Source organism: Elephas maximus, chromosome 25 (assembly GCF_024166365.1).
Source record: "Elephas maximus indicus isolate mEleMax1 chromosome 25, mEleMax1 primary haplotype, whole genome shotgun sequence".
Lineage (NCBI taxonomy): Eukaryota > Metazoa > Chordata > Mammalia > Proboscidea > Elephantidae > Elephas > Elephas maximus.
In genome coordinates this window covers 18854369-18870077 of record NC_064843.1, presented here as the reverse complement: position 1 = coordinate 18870077, position 15709 = coordinate 18854369, and the positions used below count along the sequence as shown (strand labels likewise).

The 15709-nt window shown below is 48.3% G+C and overlaps 1 protein-coding gene across 3 annotated transcripts in view; it reads left to right on the top strand.

Annotated features, from left to right (window-relative positions):
• BCAS4 (breast carcinoma amplified sequence 4) overlaps nucleotides 1–15709 on the top strand; it is a 60833-nt gene that overhangs the window by 2174 nt on the left and 42950 nt on the right. For 2 of the 3 annotated variants that reach the window (XM_049869870.1, XM_049869868.1), the window contains exon 2: nucleotides 13843–13914. The exons of the other annotated variant lie outside the window; for it this stretch is intronic. In XM_049869870.1, coding sequence (XP_049725827.1) covers nucleotides 13843–13914 — 72 coding nt within the window. The remainder of the gene's footprint in view (nucleotides 1–13842; nucleotides 13915–15709) is intronic. 3 annotated transcript variants of the gene reach the window in all.

Sequence of the window (15709 nt, the reverse complement as noted above, 5' to 3'; positions counted from 1 at the left end):
CAGGCAGTGTTTCATTGTGTTACGCATAAGGTCGTTATGAGTCAGAACCTGCTCTATGGCACCTAAGAGCCATAACAGCAGTCACTTGTGGCTTCCGTATGGGGTAGTGAAGCTCTAAGTCGTCCTCTGGCTTCTTAGTATTCCACAAAGAAATATTAGTACTGTTTCCTCAGCACATTCTGTGCACCCACAGTGTGCGGAGCTATTTGTGGATGATGTCATTGCATCCTGGCACTGACCCAGTAACTTGGTGTTGTGCCCATTTTGTAGCTGAGGAAACCGAATCTCCAACAGGATAAGTGACATAACCAAACCAATCAACCAGGAACTGTCCAGTCGATTTCAACCAATGGCGACCCATGTGTGTCAGGAGAATGTGCTCCATAGGGTTTTCAGTGGCAGATTTTTTGGAACTAGATCAACAGGCCAGTCTGCCGAGGTGCCTCTAGGTGGAATCGAACCTCCAGCCTTTGTTAGCAGCCGAGCACGTTAACCGTTTGTACTAAACCAAGGACTCCAAGTGAAGATCTGTAGATGTACTATATAGTTCAGGGAAGCTCTGGTGACATAGTGATTAAGAACTTAGATTGCTAACCAAAGGGTCAGCAGTTGGAATCCACCAGCTGCTCCTTGGAAACCCTATGGGGCAGTTCTACTCCATCTTATAGGGTCGTTATGAGTCGGAATGAACTCGACAGCAGGGATGGGGATTTAGGTGGTTTTCATATCTTCACTGGCTTAAGCCTCCTGGGTATCTTTCTACCTCCTTTCCATTGCTGTCAGCCCTGAGATGTCATTGTGCCCAGCAGCCAAACCCCAGCTCCATTTTGTCTCTATTAGGGACAGCCTTCCAGAGAAACTGCATGTATTAACTTCATTTCCTCACTCAGGGCTCTCTAACTCAGACATGTGTTGGCTCGCGCTCATTTGTAAGGGTCGTAATGAAGAGTCTCAACTCCCTGTAGCTCCATGTAGCAATAAACCCACTTACAGCCCTTGCTGAAGTTTGTTTACCAAAAGAAACGGAAACGGCTCCAGAGCAGAGGCACAAGCAGCCGCCCCTTAAAGCTTCATTCCTTAGCAGACTGCAGGGCCCGACGCTGTTTCCAGGTGGGCACATGAGCTGGGGAGAGGGAAGTCTGGTTTGGGAACAGGCTGGGGAACAGACTCTATCGGCCCTTCTCCCAGGGTCACTGGGGGCTTTTATTGGGTGGGGCAGTAGGTGTCTCAGTCTAGGGAGCCCAGCCCTTGGAGCGTCCTGGAATTCCTAGGCAAGTGGGGCCTGCTGTGTTCAACACACCCAGCCATTACTATGTGTCAGGTCCTGCCTGGAGCTGGGGACACCAAGTCAGTGAGACACACAAGGTCTCGCTGTCACAGCGCCGACAGACAATAAATACATAAGCACATAAAACTTCAAAAGTGTGATGAATGCCACGGAGAACGCAACACAGGGTTTGAGTATCGTGTGTGTTTGGGAGGCAGGGAGTGCGGAAGGCATCTCAGAGAAAGCTGAGGCTGAGTGTTCACCACCCAGGAGTGTTCAGAGACCCAGGAGGGTGAATAAGAGAGGGACCCCTGCCTTGTCTTGGTGTGGTCAGGGAGGGCATCCCGGTGGTAGCAGCATTTTAGGCTGAGCCCTACAGCATGAGTAGGAGTTGGCCAGGGCCAGTGGAAGGAGAAAGCTGTACCAGGCATAGAGTGCTTGCAAGAATGCTTGCAAAGGCCCTGGGGTGGGGTGAAGCAGAGTGTTCCCTGGGATACAGAGAAGAGCAGCAGGCTGAAAGGGAGAGGTGGGAGACATAGCTAGGGAGAAGGCAGAGCTGCCCCGGGGACTTTGCACGTGCATCCCAGAGGACCAGGGAGCTGTTGGACGGGGCAGAACGTTGAGATCTGTTGGCAGGTGAGCATTTTACTTTTTCCAGTGCCTTTGTGGTTTTCTGTTCAATTAGTTTCTTTTTTCTCTTTTACTTCTTCTTTTGTGGCAGTTTCAGAGGAGGTCTCCGGAAGCTGCTTCAAGATGGCAGGGAGCGAGATGTGTGCCTCCGGGTGTGATTTATGAGGGTGTGAGCTCAGGGGCTTACCCAATGCCTGGGTACCGGTGTCCACCCAGCTGGGAATTCCTGGCCAAATTCCACTTGGTTCATGAACTGGGATACAGAACAGGTTTGGCCCATAGACTAGGGGTCAGTGACCTAGGTGGAGGGGAGGGAAGGAAGCCAGCACCTTCCGACACCCAGAGTGGAAGGCAGGGGCCTTTACCCGAGTGAGCGGAGGATGGTGGCTGAGAAAGCATCTGGTACTTTTAACCACAGATGGGCTAGGTCAGAGGTTGCAAACGGGCAGCCAGAAGCCAGATCCAGCATTCAGAGCTGATTGGTTCCATCCATGGAGTGTTTTTAAAATGGAGAATTTTCACTGAAAGATCTGAATTTCTGGCTTCTTTTTACAAGTGGGCAGTCTGGTACCGCTAGGTCCGTCTTTCCTGGTTGTGGCCCCCTGATTTGCCATAGTCCTCACTCTTCTCTGTTGCCACCCCCACACTGGGGCTGCTGTCAGTTAACATTCACCGTTGTTTTAAACTTTGATTTCTTCCTGTAACCATCGTAAGGGAAATATTTCTTTAAATCATGTGTCTTCACAAAAGTAGGAAAACAGAAATTATCCAAACGTGGCCCTTAATTTTTGAGAAAAATGAGGTGGTTTTTTGTGGAAGCAGAGAATATTCTGTTGTATCCGATCTGCAGACACTGGTCTGTGGGAAGCCCCCGGCGTGCGTCCCACCATTGTTGCCTGCTGGGCCCCTGTTGGTATTGGAGTTTTTGACCTTTGGAGTAGAAGTCTGTGGGTGGAGGCCCCAGGGCATAGTCTGCTCTGTCTCAAAGATGTAGCTCTGTATTAATTTATTCCTCAAATCATTATAGCAAACCTGCTGCATGCCTAGCCCTGAGCATGCAGTGAGGCAAGTGCTCATCCTTGGGAGCTGGTGTTGCAGCCGGGGAGATGAACCAACTAGTCATGGTCAAACAGATAAGAGTAACAGAATGGTGGTAGATGCTGTGAAGTCGCCACCTAAGGGGCTGTGAGAGAGACTGAGGAGACCTAGACACTACAAGGTCCATGTTCCCTAGGTTGTGGACCCAGTTTGCCACAGTCCCCACTCCTCCTCTTGTATCCCCCATACTGAGACTGGTATCAATTAACATTTACCCTTGTGCCTGAAGGACTGTTCAAGGAGAATAGGAAGGAACCAGCCGGGCAAAGGCCTAGCAGCATGGGGACAGCCCACAGGGTAAGTCGAAGTGGATGTGCCTGAGGGGTGGACCTTGATGAGCAAGGGGGATAGGGACAGGACTGGGCACCATGAGGAGGAGTCTCCATTTTATTCTAAGGGCCATGGGTGGAAGCTGGGAGCAGGGCTGAGCCTGATGTGACCCAATCTGTGGATTAGAGACCCCCAATGGCTGCAGTGTGGGAATGAATTGGAAAGGCCCTCATGGTAGCAGGGAGACCTGAGAGTGACTGCTGTGGCCGTTCAAGTGGATGAGGCCTGTGCTGGCTGGGCTCCCTGAACGAGAACCTTTAGAATTGTGAGGAGCCAGGGTCAAGATGGCTTCCTGGAGAGGGGCAGCTTCCTCAGAAGGAAGTTCTAACCTTCTAACCGCAGAACTGCCCAGGAGTGGACATGCCATCCTCGGGGGTTTGGACAGCCTCTTACCACAGGCCGTCGTGCTTTGGGTAAGGGTCAGCCTGGAACTGAGGGTTTCCAGTGTGGCTAACCCTCAGCAGCATCGACCGAGAGGCTTTAAAACAGGTTTCCAAAGATCGGAGACAACCTCAGTGCCCATCAGCTCGGCTGGTAACAAACGGATGCCCTGAGCAGAGGACAGTTCTCAGCTGCATCGTGAGTCAGCTCCAAACGTGCTGATTTGCTGCAGTCTCCAACATACAACGCTAAGTGAAAACAGCAAGATGCATATCGCCGTGTACCACATGCTACTATTTTCCATAAGCAAATTTAAAATGGCAAAAAAAAGAAAAAAACATATTTTCATGTATGCGTAAAAAAACCCAGTTGCCCTCGAGTTGATTACAACTTATGGTGACCCCATATGTGTCACAGTGGAACTGTGTTCCATAGTTTTTTTTTTTTGCTTTAACAAAGAGAAATTTACTTTTTCACAGTCTAGTAGGTTACGAGTCCAAACTCAGGGCGTCAGCTCCAGGGGAAGGCTTTCTCTCTTCTGTCAACTCTGGAGGAAGGCCCTTGTCCTCAGTCTTCCCCTGGTCAAGGAGCTTCTCAGGTGCAGGGACCCTGTGTCCAAAGGACGTGCTCTGCTCCTGGTGCTGCTTTCTTGGTGGTGTAAGGTCCCCCTCCATAGAGTTTTTAATCTAGTTTTTGGAAGTAGATTGCCAGGCATTTCTTCCAAGGTGCCTCTGGGTAGGCGCTAACCTCCAACCTTTCAGTTACCAGCCAAGCTTGTTAACTGTTTGCACCACCTAGGAGCTCCTGTCTATATAAACAAGGCATTACATTAAATTGATCTCAGGGTGGGGGTGAGGTTAAGAACCTCTGATATAGGGCATGGTTCCTAAACCTTGTCAAACGTTGGAGTCAACTAGGGATCTTTGAAAAAAAATAAACATCCTGGCTCCCACCCCTGGACATTTTGATGTAATTGGTGTGGAGCATCTGGGCTTCACACTTTAAACGGCTCTATTGGGGGAGTTTTAAGCCTGGAGGTGACCGGGTTTGATTGTTGGGAGAGCTGATCACAGTGGGACCGTGAAGGAAGGCCCGCCTTGGAGAGCTAGACTTTTCCGCATTCCTCAGGTGATTCCCACAGCTGGCCTGGACCTGGTCAACGTGGCCCAGCCTGTCTGTGCACAAAAGGGACCTTCCCCAGGCTCTGCAGGGCCTTGCTTCCAAGCAGCAGGAGGGACCTCTTCTGTCCACAGCTCCTGGTACTAAGTAACACAGTATCAGTGGGAACAACATCCTTTGCAGACATTTGGGCCCCCAGCCTCCCTGCCCCTGGGCAGGCTGGGTGGTGGGAGGACGTGGGTTCAAGTCTTGGCTCTGAGCTCACGGCCCCACGCAGTGCCTCATCTCATGGTGCTTGTGGGGTTGACGAGGTGATTCCCAGGAAGTACTTAGTGCAGCGTTTGGTCCATTGCAAGTGGTTGGGAACCATTAGCTATCAATTCTTCATTCATTCTATCGATGTTAACTGAGCAGGTTCTAGATGTAGACCCCAGGCCAGGCGCTGGGGAAGTGAGCAAGAGGGAAGGCGGGTGAGCGGCAGACACGCAGAGCGGTGATATGCAGTATTTGGAAGTGGGCAACGTCAGCCCTTCATTGGTGGTGAATGAAGATCCCAAATTTTACTTTCTGCATCTGTGGGCATCAGACTAGCCATGGATTCCAACTTTGGGTTTGCAAAACACACAGTTGTTGAACACTCGCTCCAAATGAGTCACCAGCTCTCTTTAGCTGTCTTGGGATCTGAAATTATTCCTTTTGTGCAGCCGTGAGGGCAATTTGGCCTATGGTTCTTTTAAAGTAAATGAGCTGGTTTTATTTTTAAAAAATAAGTTTAGTTTTAAAAATACATCATATATACACAAGGGGAGTTGATGCACCTCATGTGTAGCCACCACCCATCTGTCAGTAGAGGCTCTTGTGTTGCTGTGATGCTGGCATGGATTGAATTGTGTCCCCCAAAAATGTGTGTCAACTCGGCCAGTCCATGATTCCCAGTGTTGTGTGATTGTCCACCATTTTGTGACCTGATGTGATTTTCCTATGTGTTACAAATTCTGTCTCTATGATGTTAATGATATGGGATTAGAGGCAGTTACGTTAATGAGGCAAGACTCAATCTACAAGATTAGATTAAGCCAATCTCTTTTTTTTTATTAACTTTTATTGAGCTTCAAGTGAACGTTTACAAATCAAGTCAGACTGTCACATATAAGTTTATATACACCTTACTCCATTCTCCCACTTGCTCTCCCCCTAGTGAGTCAGCCCTTCCAGTCTCTTCTTTTGTGACAATTTTGCCAGCTTCCAACTCTCTATCCTCCCATCCCCCCTCCAGACAGGAGATGCCAACACAGTCTCAAGTGTCCACCTGATCAGCATCTCTCTCCTACCCACTGTCCAGTCCCTTTCATGTCTGATGAGTTGTCTTCGGGAATGGTTCCTGTCCTGTGCCAACAGAAGGTATGCGGACCATGACCGCCGGGATTCCTCTAGTCTCAGTCAGACCATTAAGTATGGTCTTTTAATGAGAATTTGGGGTCTGCATCCCACTGATCTCCTGCTCCCTCAAGGGTTCTCTGTTGTGCTCCCTGTCAGGGCAGTCATCGATTGTGGCCGGGCACCAACTAGTTCTTCTGGTCTCAGGATGATGTAGGTCTCTGGTTCATGTGGCCCTTTCTGTCTCTTGGGCTCTTAGTTGTCGTGTGACCTTGGTGTTCTTCATTCTCCTTTGCTCCAGGTGGGTTGAGACCAATTGATGCATCTTAGATGGCCGCTTGTTAGCATTTAAGACCCCAGACGCCACATTTCAAAGTGGGATGCAGAATGTTTTCATAATAGAATTATTTTGCCAACTGACTTAGAAGTCCCCTTAAACCATGGTCCCCAAACCCCCACCATTGCTCTGCTGACCTTTGAAGCATTCATTTTATCCTGGAAACTTCTTTGCTCTTGGTCCAGTCCAGTTGAGCTGACCTTCCATGTATTGAGTATTGAAACCAATCTGTTTTGAGATACTAAAGAGAGCAGTGAGCAGAGAGACCTCAGACCACCAAGAAACAAGAGCCAGGAGAATAGCGTACCCTTTGGACCTGGAGTCCCTGCGTGGAGAAGTTCCTAGACCAGGAGAAGATTGATGACAAGGACCTTTCTCCCAGAGCCGACAGAGAGAGAAAGGCTTCAGCTGGAGCTGACGCCCTGATTTGGGCTTCTGGCTTACTAGACTGTGAGAGAATACATTTCTCTTTGTTGAAGCCTTCCATTTGTGGTATTTCTGTTATAGTAGAACTAGATAACTAAGACTGATGCTAAACAGGTTTCAGTGGAGCTTCCAGCTAAGATGGACTAGGAAGAAAGTCTTGGCAATCTACTTCTGAAAATCAGCCAGTGAAAACCCTATGCATCATGACAGTTCAGTCCACGACTGATCATGGGGATGGTGCAGGATCAGGCAGCATCTGGTTCTGTTGTGCAAGGGAGTCACCATGAGCCAGCGGCCACTCAGCAGCAGCTAACATCAACAGCAGTATATGCACGTATTACAAAATTCAGAAGGCCCCAGCGTCCAGAGAGTGATGAGTGAGCTTCCTCCTACCCCGGTTCCTCAGCCCCTGGGTCCCTCCACCAAGGCTACCTGGGTTTCTTTTGTCTCCTTCCAGATAGGTATGGCAGGTATATATCCCCACATGCCATCCATTGCCTCCCCATGCTTTTTTCACTTGCTGTATATTGGAAGGAGCCCTGGTGGCTCAGTGGTTAAGAGCATGGCTGCTAACCGGAAGGTCGGCAGTTGGAATCCACCAGCCACTCCTTGGAAACCCTATGGAGCAGTTCTCCCCCATCCTGTAGGGTCACTGTGAGTTGGAATTGACTCGACGGCAACAGGTATATATTGGAGATCTTTCCATACGCCTGTGTGTAGAGCTACCCAGTTATTTTTAGCGGCTAAACAGAATTTCTTTGCCTGAATTAAATTCTTGTAGCCATTCCCCTAGTGATGGACACTTAGGTTACGTGGAACTGTTTACTGTCACAAAGTACACTGTGGTGTGTATCTCTACGTGCTTCATTTTGCAGTTGTACAATGTGTCTGTAGGATAAATACCTAAGAGGGGAATTACTGGGTCCAAGGGTAGGTGCACTAGAAAAGTAATTTATTTGTTGAAAATACACACAGCAGAACACACACCAACTCAACAATTTCTACATGTACGATTCGGTGACGTGGATTACATTCTGCAGGGTATATGCATTTTACATTTTGGTTGCTGATGCCAAATTGGCCTTCTTGGAAGTCAGGGTTAGAGTGAGTTAGAGTGGAGTGGTCAGCCCTTTCTGGACATTTGAGTCTCAAGGTCAATGGTTTGTCTCGGGAGGAGGATGGGAGCTCTGTTGGTCCAGCTTCTGGGACCTGGGAGGAAGGAGGTCCTGTGCCCCCTGCTTGGGAAGTGGGTTATCCTGTAAGCTGCGAGGCCCTTCCTGGTTTCCATCTCAAACCTGGGGCTATTCAGAGAGTCCCTTAATTTACTCATCACGGCCCTTTGTTGGTGGCTTGGCCCAGCGCAGGGTCTTCCTGTCTTCCTTTCCTCCCCTTCATCCACCCCACAGAGTTGAGGCTGCTTCTTCTGCCTCCTGGTTAAGCTGGTGGGAGGGTCAGCACAGACGTGGAAAGAGCTTTATTTTGGCTGTCATCTGAAGGAGCCACCATGGACTCTTTCAGAGAAGTGGCGACATTCCTGATGGCATGCCCTGGGTACAGGGAGGTCCCAGGCCTGTTTTCATTTCGCTCCCATCATGTACTCACTGACCCTGGCCCTGCCTGACTGGAGGAAGCTGGCTGTAGGGCCGAGAAACTGGCCCTGGGCTCCATGTGGCTGCAAGTGAGTGTCCGCCTGCTGGCATGGAGATTTGATTAAAAAAAAAAAAAAAAAATGCTACAGAGTTGACAACTCTTAAAAAGTAGGAGCTTTCACATAAAAGTCCAAATATCTGGCTTCTCTTCAAAAATGTTGTAACAAAAGGTACAAGTTTTAAGGGGCCCTAGTTCCTGGGCTGGACTGAATGGGTCTTGTGGATTCTAGAAGGATTCCTGAGTGTTTTTGTTCGTGTGTGTGTATAATGTGTGTGTTTTAACAGTTTTATTGAGCTATAATTCATGTATGATACAATTTACCCGTTTAAAGTGTACAATTCAATAGCGTGTAGTATATTCATGGAGTTGTGCACCTATCACCACAATCAGTGTTAGAACATTTTCATCGCCCTGAAAAGAAGCCCACACCCCATAGCCGTCACCCCTGAAGCCCCCCGCCCCCCAGCCCTAGGCAACCACTAATCTGCTGTCCATCTCTATAGATTTGCCTGTCGTGAACAGTGCATGTTTGTGTTTTAAAGACCCTGGTAGACTAGCAGTCTACTGGCCACTTTCAGCTGGCAGTCATGTTTTGTTTGGTCCTCATGTTGTTGTCAGATGCCATTGAGCAGATTCCGACTCATAGTGACCCCATATGACAGTGCAGGACTGCTCCATAGGGCTTTCTAGGCTGTAATCTTTCCGGGAGCAGATTGCCAGGTCTTTCTCCCTCAGAGCTGCTGGGTGAGTTTGAACTGCCAACCTTTCAGTTAGGAGTGGCGCTCTTAACCATCGTACCGCCAGGGCTCCTTTTGGCCCTCATAGTGTTCTAAGAAGTTTTAGATTAGTTTTGAACATTTTGGAATTGGAAGGATTTACATAAATATCTGTGTTACTGTTTGTCTTGAACAAAGCAGGTTTAGTACAGTCTCACCTGGCACAACCAGCTGGAGCTGAGGTGGCTGCTGTACTAGTCCCAGCGAGAGATGACAACACCTTGAACCAGGGTGGTGGTGACGGAGACGGAGAAGAGTGGTTGGATCAGAGAGACGTTTTAAAGATGGAACCGAGAGGGTTTGCTGGCAGATTGGATTGGGGGAAGGGGTGCTGAGAAAGGGAGGCGTCCAGATGCTCCATGGTGTGCGGCCTGAGCAGCTGGACCGTGGTGTTTACGCTTGTTAGGTTGGAGGAAACCATACGATGGAGGATCTTTCTGTGTTGTTTTGTGCCCTTGTCAGCTTTTTGGTATGCCCAGTTGGGAAGCTTGGAGCAGCACTTAGGGAGAAGAGGGAATGTGGAAGGAGAGAGCGGCGCCGTGATTTACATGTTAAAAAATGTCCACTCGCCATCTTGGCCGGTCGTTCCCTGAATGTCACTTAAAGTGAGCCGTTTGCCTCCTTCCCCTTGGGATCGGAATAATTTATGCCAGAGAGTTGCAAAGAACCAAGAGGCTTTCATGTTGCTTATGGGCTAGTTTAAAAGGCATGTGGGCTGCAGCCTGTAGGACTCTCCTCTCTGAGGCCACTTAGGGGATTAGCTCCAGAGAAAATTGTCCTGTGAGTGATTTGTGGGCATGGCGGGGTGGCTAATCTGAGCTCTTTCCTGTTGTTAGAAACGTGCTGGACTTGTTCCTCCTGTAGCTGACCAGTTAGCAGATGCGTTCTTCACAGCCTCCAGCTCTTGGGCACTGCCCTAGGTACCTGGGGAGGGGGTGGGAAGAGCGACCACAGCTGACAGGCAGCAATAAAGGGGGCACATTTTTCCCCAAAGAGTATCTCAGAGGTTATGAATTTGGCTCTAAAATCAGATTGTTCAGGGTCAAATTCTGACTTTGTTATTTATTAGCTGTGTGGCCTTGAGCAAGTGACTTAACCTCTCTGATTCTCCTGTTTAGTAATACATAAACAAAGGGGAGAGATTATAGCACCTACCGTATAGGGTTCTTGTAAGAATCAAGTGAGATAATCCACGTTGTTGTTACTAGTTACCGCTGAGTCAGCTCTGACAGGATGGGGATTTACATAAATATCGGTGTTACTGTTTGTCTTGAACAAAGCAGGTTTGGTACATTCTCACCTGGTACAACCAGCTGGAGCCGAGGTGGCTACCACACTAGGTGACTTTATAGGTAACAGAATGATACATGGCCCAGTCCTGCACCATCTTCCTGATCGTTGATATGTTTGAGTCCATTGTTGCAGATGTTGTGAAATACCTTCCTACCTGGAGCGCTCATCTTCCAGCACTGTATCAGACAATATTCTGTTGTGACCCATAGGGTGTTTATTGGTTAATTTTTTTGGAATTAGATTGCCAGGCCTTTTTTCCTAGCCTGTCTTAGCCTGGAAGCTCCACTGAAATCTGTCCTCCATGGATGGCCCTGCTGGTATTTGAAATACCAGTAGCGTAGCTTTCAGCATCATAGCAACACAGAAGCTGCCCCTGTACACAAACCGTCAGACGGTGGTGGAGTCCATATATAATGTTTACCCACTGTTTGTGTTATTATCTCCTGAGAGAGGTACATAAAGCAACCACTTACTATGCACCTACTGTGTGTCAGCACTCTGCTGAGTGACTTAGCTGCATTTATTTCCTTGGTTTAACTTCATAGCACCCTGCCACATGGGTGTGGTGGTTCCTGTCACGGGCGAGCCAGAAGTACAGAAGTTAAACCACTGGATTCAAAGTCAGATGGCTAGTAAAAGGGAAGATGGGATTTGAACCCAGAACAGATGGACTTCCTTTCTGAACATACCCACGACTCAGTAGAGGTTGAGATGCATTTCCTACAAGCAAAGAGCGTTATAAATGTCTTGGGAAGGAGACTTCCCATCCGGCAGGATTGTGGAATTTTGTCTCCCCTGAAGGCTTGGCCTCCCTAAGCGAGTCTTCGACACCTGTTTTCCTAGGAGGCCTCCATTACCTTTCCTCTCTCTTTTGCTTTCCTTGGGATCAGAAGGAGCGACCAGCCTTCCTTCCCCTTCCCCCGCTCTCCTTTTCTCTTAGTGCAGTAATCACATTTTGTACCACCATTTTACTTTTGGGGTGGGGGGGACTTCCTGTGTGTTCCCCAGTCCTCCCTCCACCAGGGCCCTCGTCTCCATCAAGTCTCCACAGAAATAGGTGCAGAAATAGCTCCAGCTGTGAGGTGCAGGTTCCAGAGTTTAAAATTGCCCTCAGTACTATTTATACTCCAGCCAGCAAGATGTCTTTTGCGTAGTCGTTTATTCTGTTGTGGTAGTGACGGCTCGAGCTGGAGGCAGCAGGTACAGGGTCTGTGTAAACATTTCTCCTGGGATGAGTGGGCGGTGAGGGGAGCCTTCAGGTGCGGGGGGAAGGCACAAGGCTTGCCCAGAAATGTCTGGGAACGCCTCCCTGCAGCAGAATGATTTGGCCTGGGAACACTAGAGAAAGTGGTTCAGATTGTACGTGGTGCCCTGGTAATTAAAAAAAAAAAAAAAAAGACTGGTGTTTTATAAATCAAGAAAGTAGCACATACTTGAGGGGATAAAAATTCAAGCTAATTTTCACACATGTGTAAGCAGGGGCTGTGAACTGGCAGATCCTTTCACTCACGTTTTCTTTGACCCATGGAGTGCTAACATTTTTTTTTTTTTTAATTTGTGCCAATATTTAAAAATTGGGACTTTTCCGTAAAATTAGAATTTCTGGCTTCTCTTGAAAGATGGAAAGATCTGGCAACCCTGGGCCTATATTTCCTGATGGCTGGTGGTGGCTGGCCACTCTAGAACCTCAGGGTCTTTCCAGATCACCACAAGCCCCACTGGCCCGTGCCACTCATTTATGTGACTGCCTGGTTCTGATAGCTTTTGAGTGTACAAAAGTCTACAATATGTGACTGCCTGGTTCTGGTAGCTTTTGAGTGTTACTTGAGTCTACAAGTAACACAACATTCACATCTCCCTTGTCAGACCCCACTCCCCAGTTCCTACCCCTCTGGGCTTAGTTATTGATGCTGTTTGTACCGTCAAGTTGATTCTGACCCAAAGCAACCCCATGAGACAGAGTAGAACTGCTCCTTAGGGTTTCCTAGGATGTAATCTTTACAGGAGCAGATAGCCAGATCTTTCTCCTGCAGAGCTGCTGGGTGGGTTTGAACCGCCAACCTTCGAGTTAACAGCCTAGCACCACCAGGGCTCCCTGAGCTTAGTGAGCACCATTACCAGGGTTGTTGCGTAAACTACAAGATGGCCATTTAAATCTGAATTTCAAGATAAACAACAATGTTGATAGTTGCTGTCGAGTTGACTCCGACTCACGGCAACCTTACGTATAACAGAATGAAACGTTGCTTGGTTCTGCGCCATCTTTATGATCCTTGGTATGTTTGAGTTCATCGTTGTGGCTACTGTGTAGTTAGTGCCTTCCAATCTAGGGGGCTCATCTTCCAGCACTATATTGGACAACATTCTGTTGTGATTCACAGGGTTTGCATTGGCTAATTTTTGGAAGTAGATCACAAGACCTTTATTCTTAGTTTGTCATAGCCTGGAATCTCTGCTGAAAGCTGTCCACCATGAGCAACCTAGCTAGTATTCGAAATACCAGTGGCATAGTTTCCAGCATCATAGCAACAAGCAAGCCACCTCAGTACAACAAAGTGACAGATGTTGGAGTTATGTCTCCTAGCTATTAACAGTTTGGTACATATTAGTCCAGGCCTTTGTCTGTTGATCTACATACATTTTTGTTGTTGTTATAAAGATAGGTTTATAGTCTACATATTCTGTAGCTTGCTTTTTCTCTGTGGTTTTTCAGGGGGCATTTCACAGTGTTTATTAGAGCAGGCCTTGAGGCTGTGGACTCAAGACCTACGTTAGAATCCTGGTTCTACCACTGGTTAGCTGTGTGACCTTGAGCAACTTACCTCACCTCTCTGTCCTGTTTTCTCATCTGTAATGGGGACAGTAAGGGGTAGCTTTGTTATTTTCCATCAGTGCTTAAAAATTGATCCCATCTTTTTTGAAAGCTGTGTAGAGGGATGTTCCTCAGTGGCTTTACCCAGCCCTCTGTTGATGGGCATCAAGATTGTTGTCACTTTATCGCTATTTCAAGTGACACTGCAGAGCTTTTGAAAAGGGGAAGGAGGTCTAGAAGGAACTGGGCACATAATCCTAAGATTTTACACTTAAAAAAAAAAATGACGGGGCGTTTGTCTCCCTGGAAACCACTTGCTAATCTCCAGGATATTGTCTCTTTTCAGGCGAAGGTGGTGGAGGAGGCTATCGAAGGGATGCTCCTCAGGCTGGAAGAGTTTTGCAGCCTGACTGACATGGTGAGTGTCTGCTGTGAGGTGTGGATTAGGCCCAGCCCAGACTTCAGGCCCTTCCCCTAGTTTTCTGGGGAAGCCATTTTGGTAGTGACTTAGCAACCAGAAGGAGTGGGGCAGCAGGAAAAACCATGTACACACACCCTCTCTCTCTCTCTCTCTCACACACACACACACACACACACACACACACACACACACACTCTCTCTCTCTCTCTCTCTCAACCCCAAGTGTTTCCTGAGGCGGCCATCTTGATAACGTCCTTCCCTCAAGATGGTTTTTATTCCACAGAGGAGCCAGGAGTGAGCCACAAGGTGGCACTCTCGGGCACCAATGCAGGGAGCCCTTCAGCGGGGATGCTAAGACTATATTTAACTTTCCTCTGGCTCTGCGCAGTTCGCAGTGCAAACATGGAGACAGCCAGGAAATGGCTTCAGGCCTGTGAGGCCTAGGAGGAGCCTCTTGCCGGACTGTAGCCTGTGGTGGGGTTGGGCATCCAGTTCCTTCCTGAATCCTGTTGCTCTCTCAGCTTTTGCCTCCTACCCTGCTTTGTTGGGTTAAATCTCCTTGGCTAGGTAGGGAAGAAGATGAAAGACAATGCCTTAGGCCTAGAAGACATGGTTTCCACCCCAGATTCTCTAGAAGTCTCGTCTAGAGTCTTACTTTTTCAGGATTATTGCTAGTTGGATATAGGTTCCCTAGGGGCAGAAATGGAATTTTATGGACGTTTCCAAGCTTATTAAAGCAAACCAACAATTTGGTTTGGGCCTCCTTCTGCCTGGATGCCCAAGGGGTAGAGCTCCATATTGTGACCAGGTTCTGCCTTTCCCTGGAGGGCAGAAACTTACCCAGTTGGGTACAGTAGTTCAGTTTCTGCATTTGTGAAGCCGAGGATCTGGTACCTGAGAGGCATTTGTGAGAGTCCAAGGGAGCAAAAATAACAGCCCCAGACATTTGTTGAACACCTGCTTTGGTACAAAGTATGCTCATTCCTCATCTCTTTTTCCCTAGAAGCAACCCATCATGGTGGCCACCATGTTATCCCCATTTATTCATTAGACATGTAAGTGCCTGCCCTGTGCCAGTCCATGTGTCAGCCTCTGGGGACAGAAGTAAACAACCTAGAACTGTTCCCAAGAGGACCTATGTGGTTTTTCACTCTTGAGAGCCAAGTTTTGAGTTCAGATGTAGGTCCAGGTGGGAGCTGAGTAACAAAATAGGCTTTTAATGAGCTGGCTAGTCTTTTCTTCATCACCAAACTTTGGGCCTGTTTCCATGACTAGGTGAACTTGAGGGTGTAGAGGGTCAGATCCATCTCTGTCCTCACTGGGCCCCCAGTCTACTGGGGGAGACAAGCAGTTGTCACCCAGTGCTGTCATGAGGGCGTACTCAAGCGCAAAGCAATTCCTGAGCAGAGGTGTTAAATTCTGCCTGGGAAATTGGGAAGGCTTCTGTCTTAGTCATCTAGTGCTGCCATAACAGAAATACCACACCTGGATTGCTTTAACAAAGAGAAATTTATTTTCTCACAGTCTGGTAGGTTACAAGTCCAAATTCAGGGCATCAGGTCCAGGGGAAGGCTTTCTCTGTTGGCTCTTGAGGAAGGTCCAGGTCATTAGTCTTGGTCTAGGAGCTCCTCTGCACAGGAACCCCAGGTCCAAAGGACACAGTCTGCTCCCCTTACTGATTTCTTGGTGGTATGACATTCTCCTCCTCCCCGCCCCCCCCCCCCCCGCTTTCCTTTTTATCTCTTGAGAGATAAAAGGTAGTGCAGGCCACACCCCAGGGAAACTCCCTTTA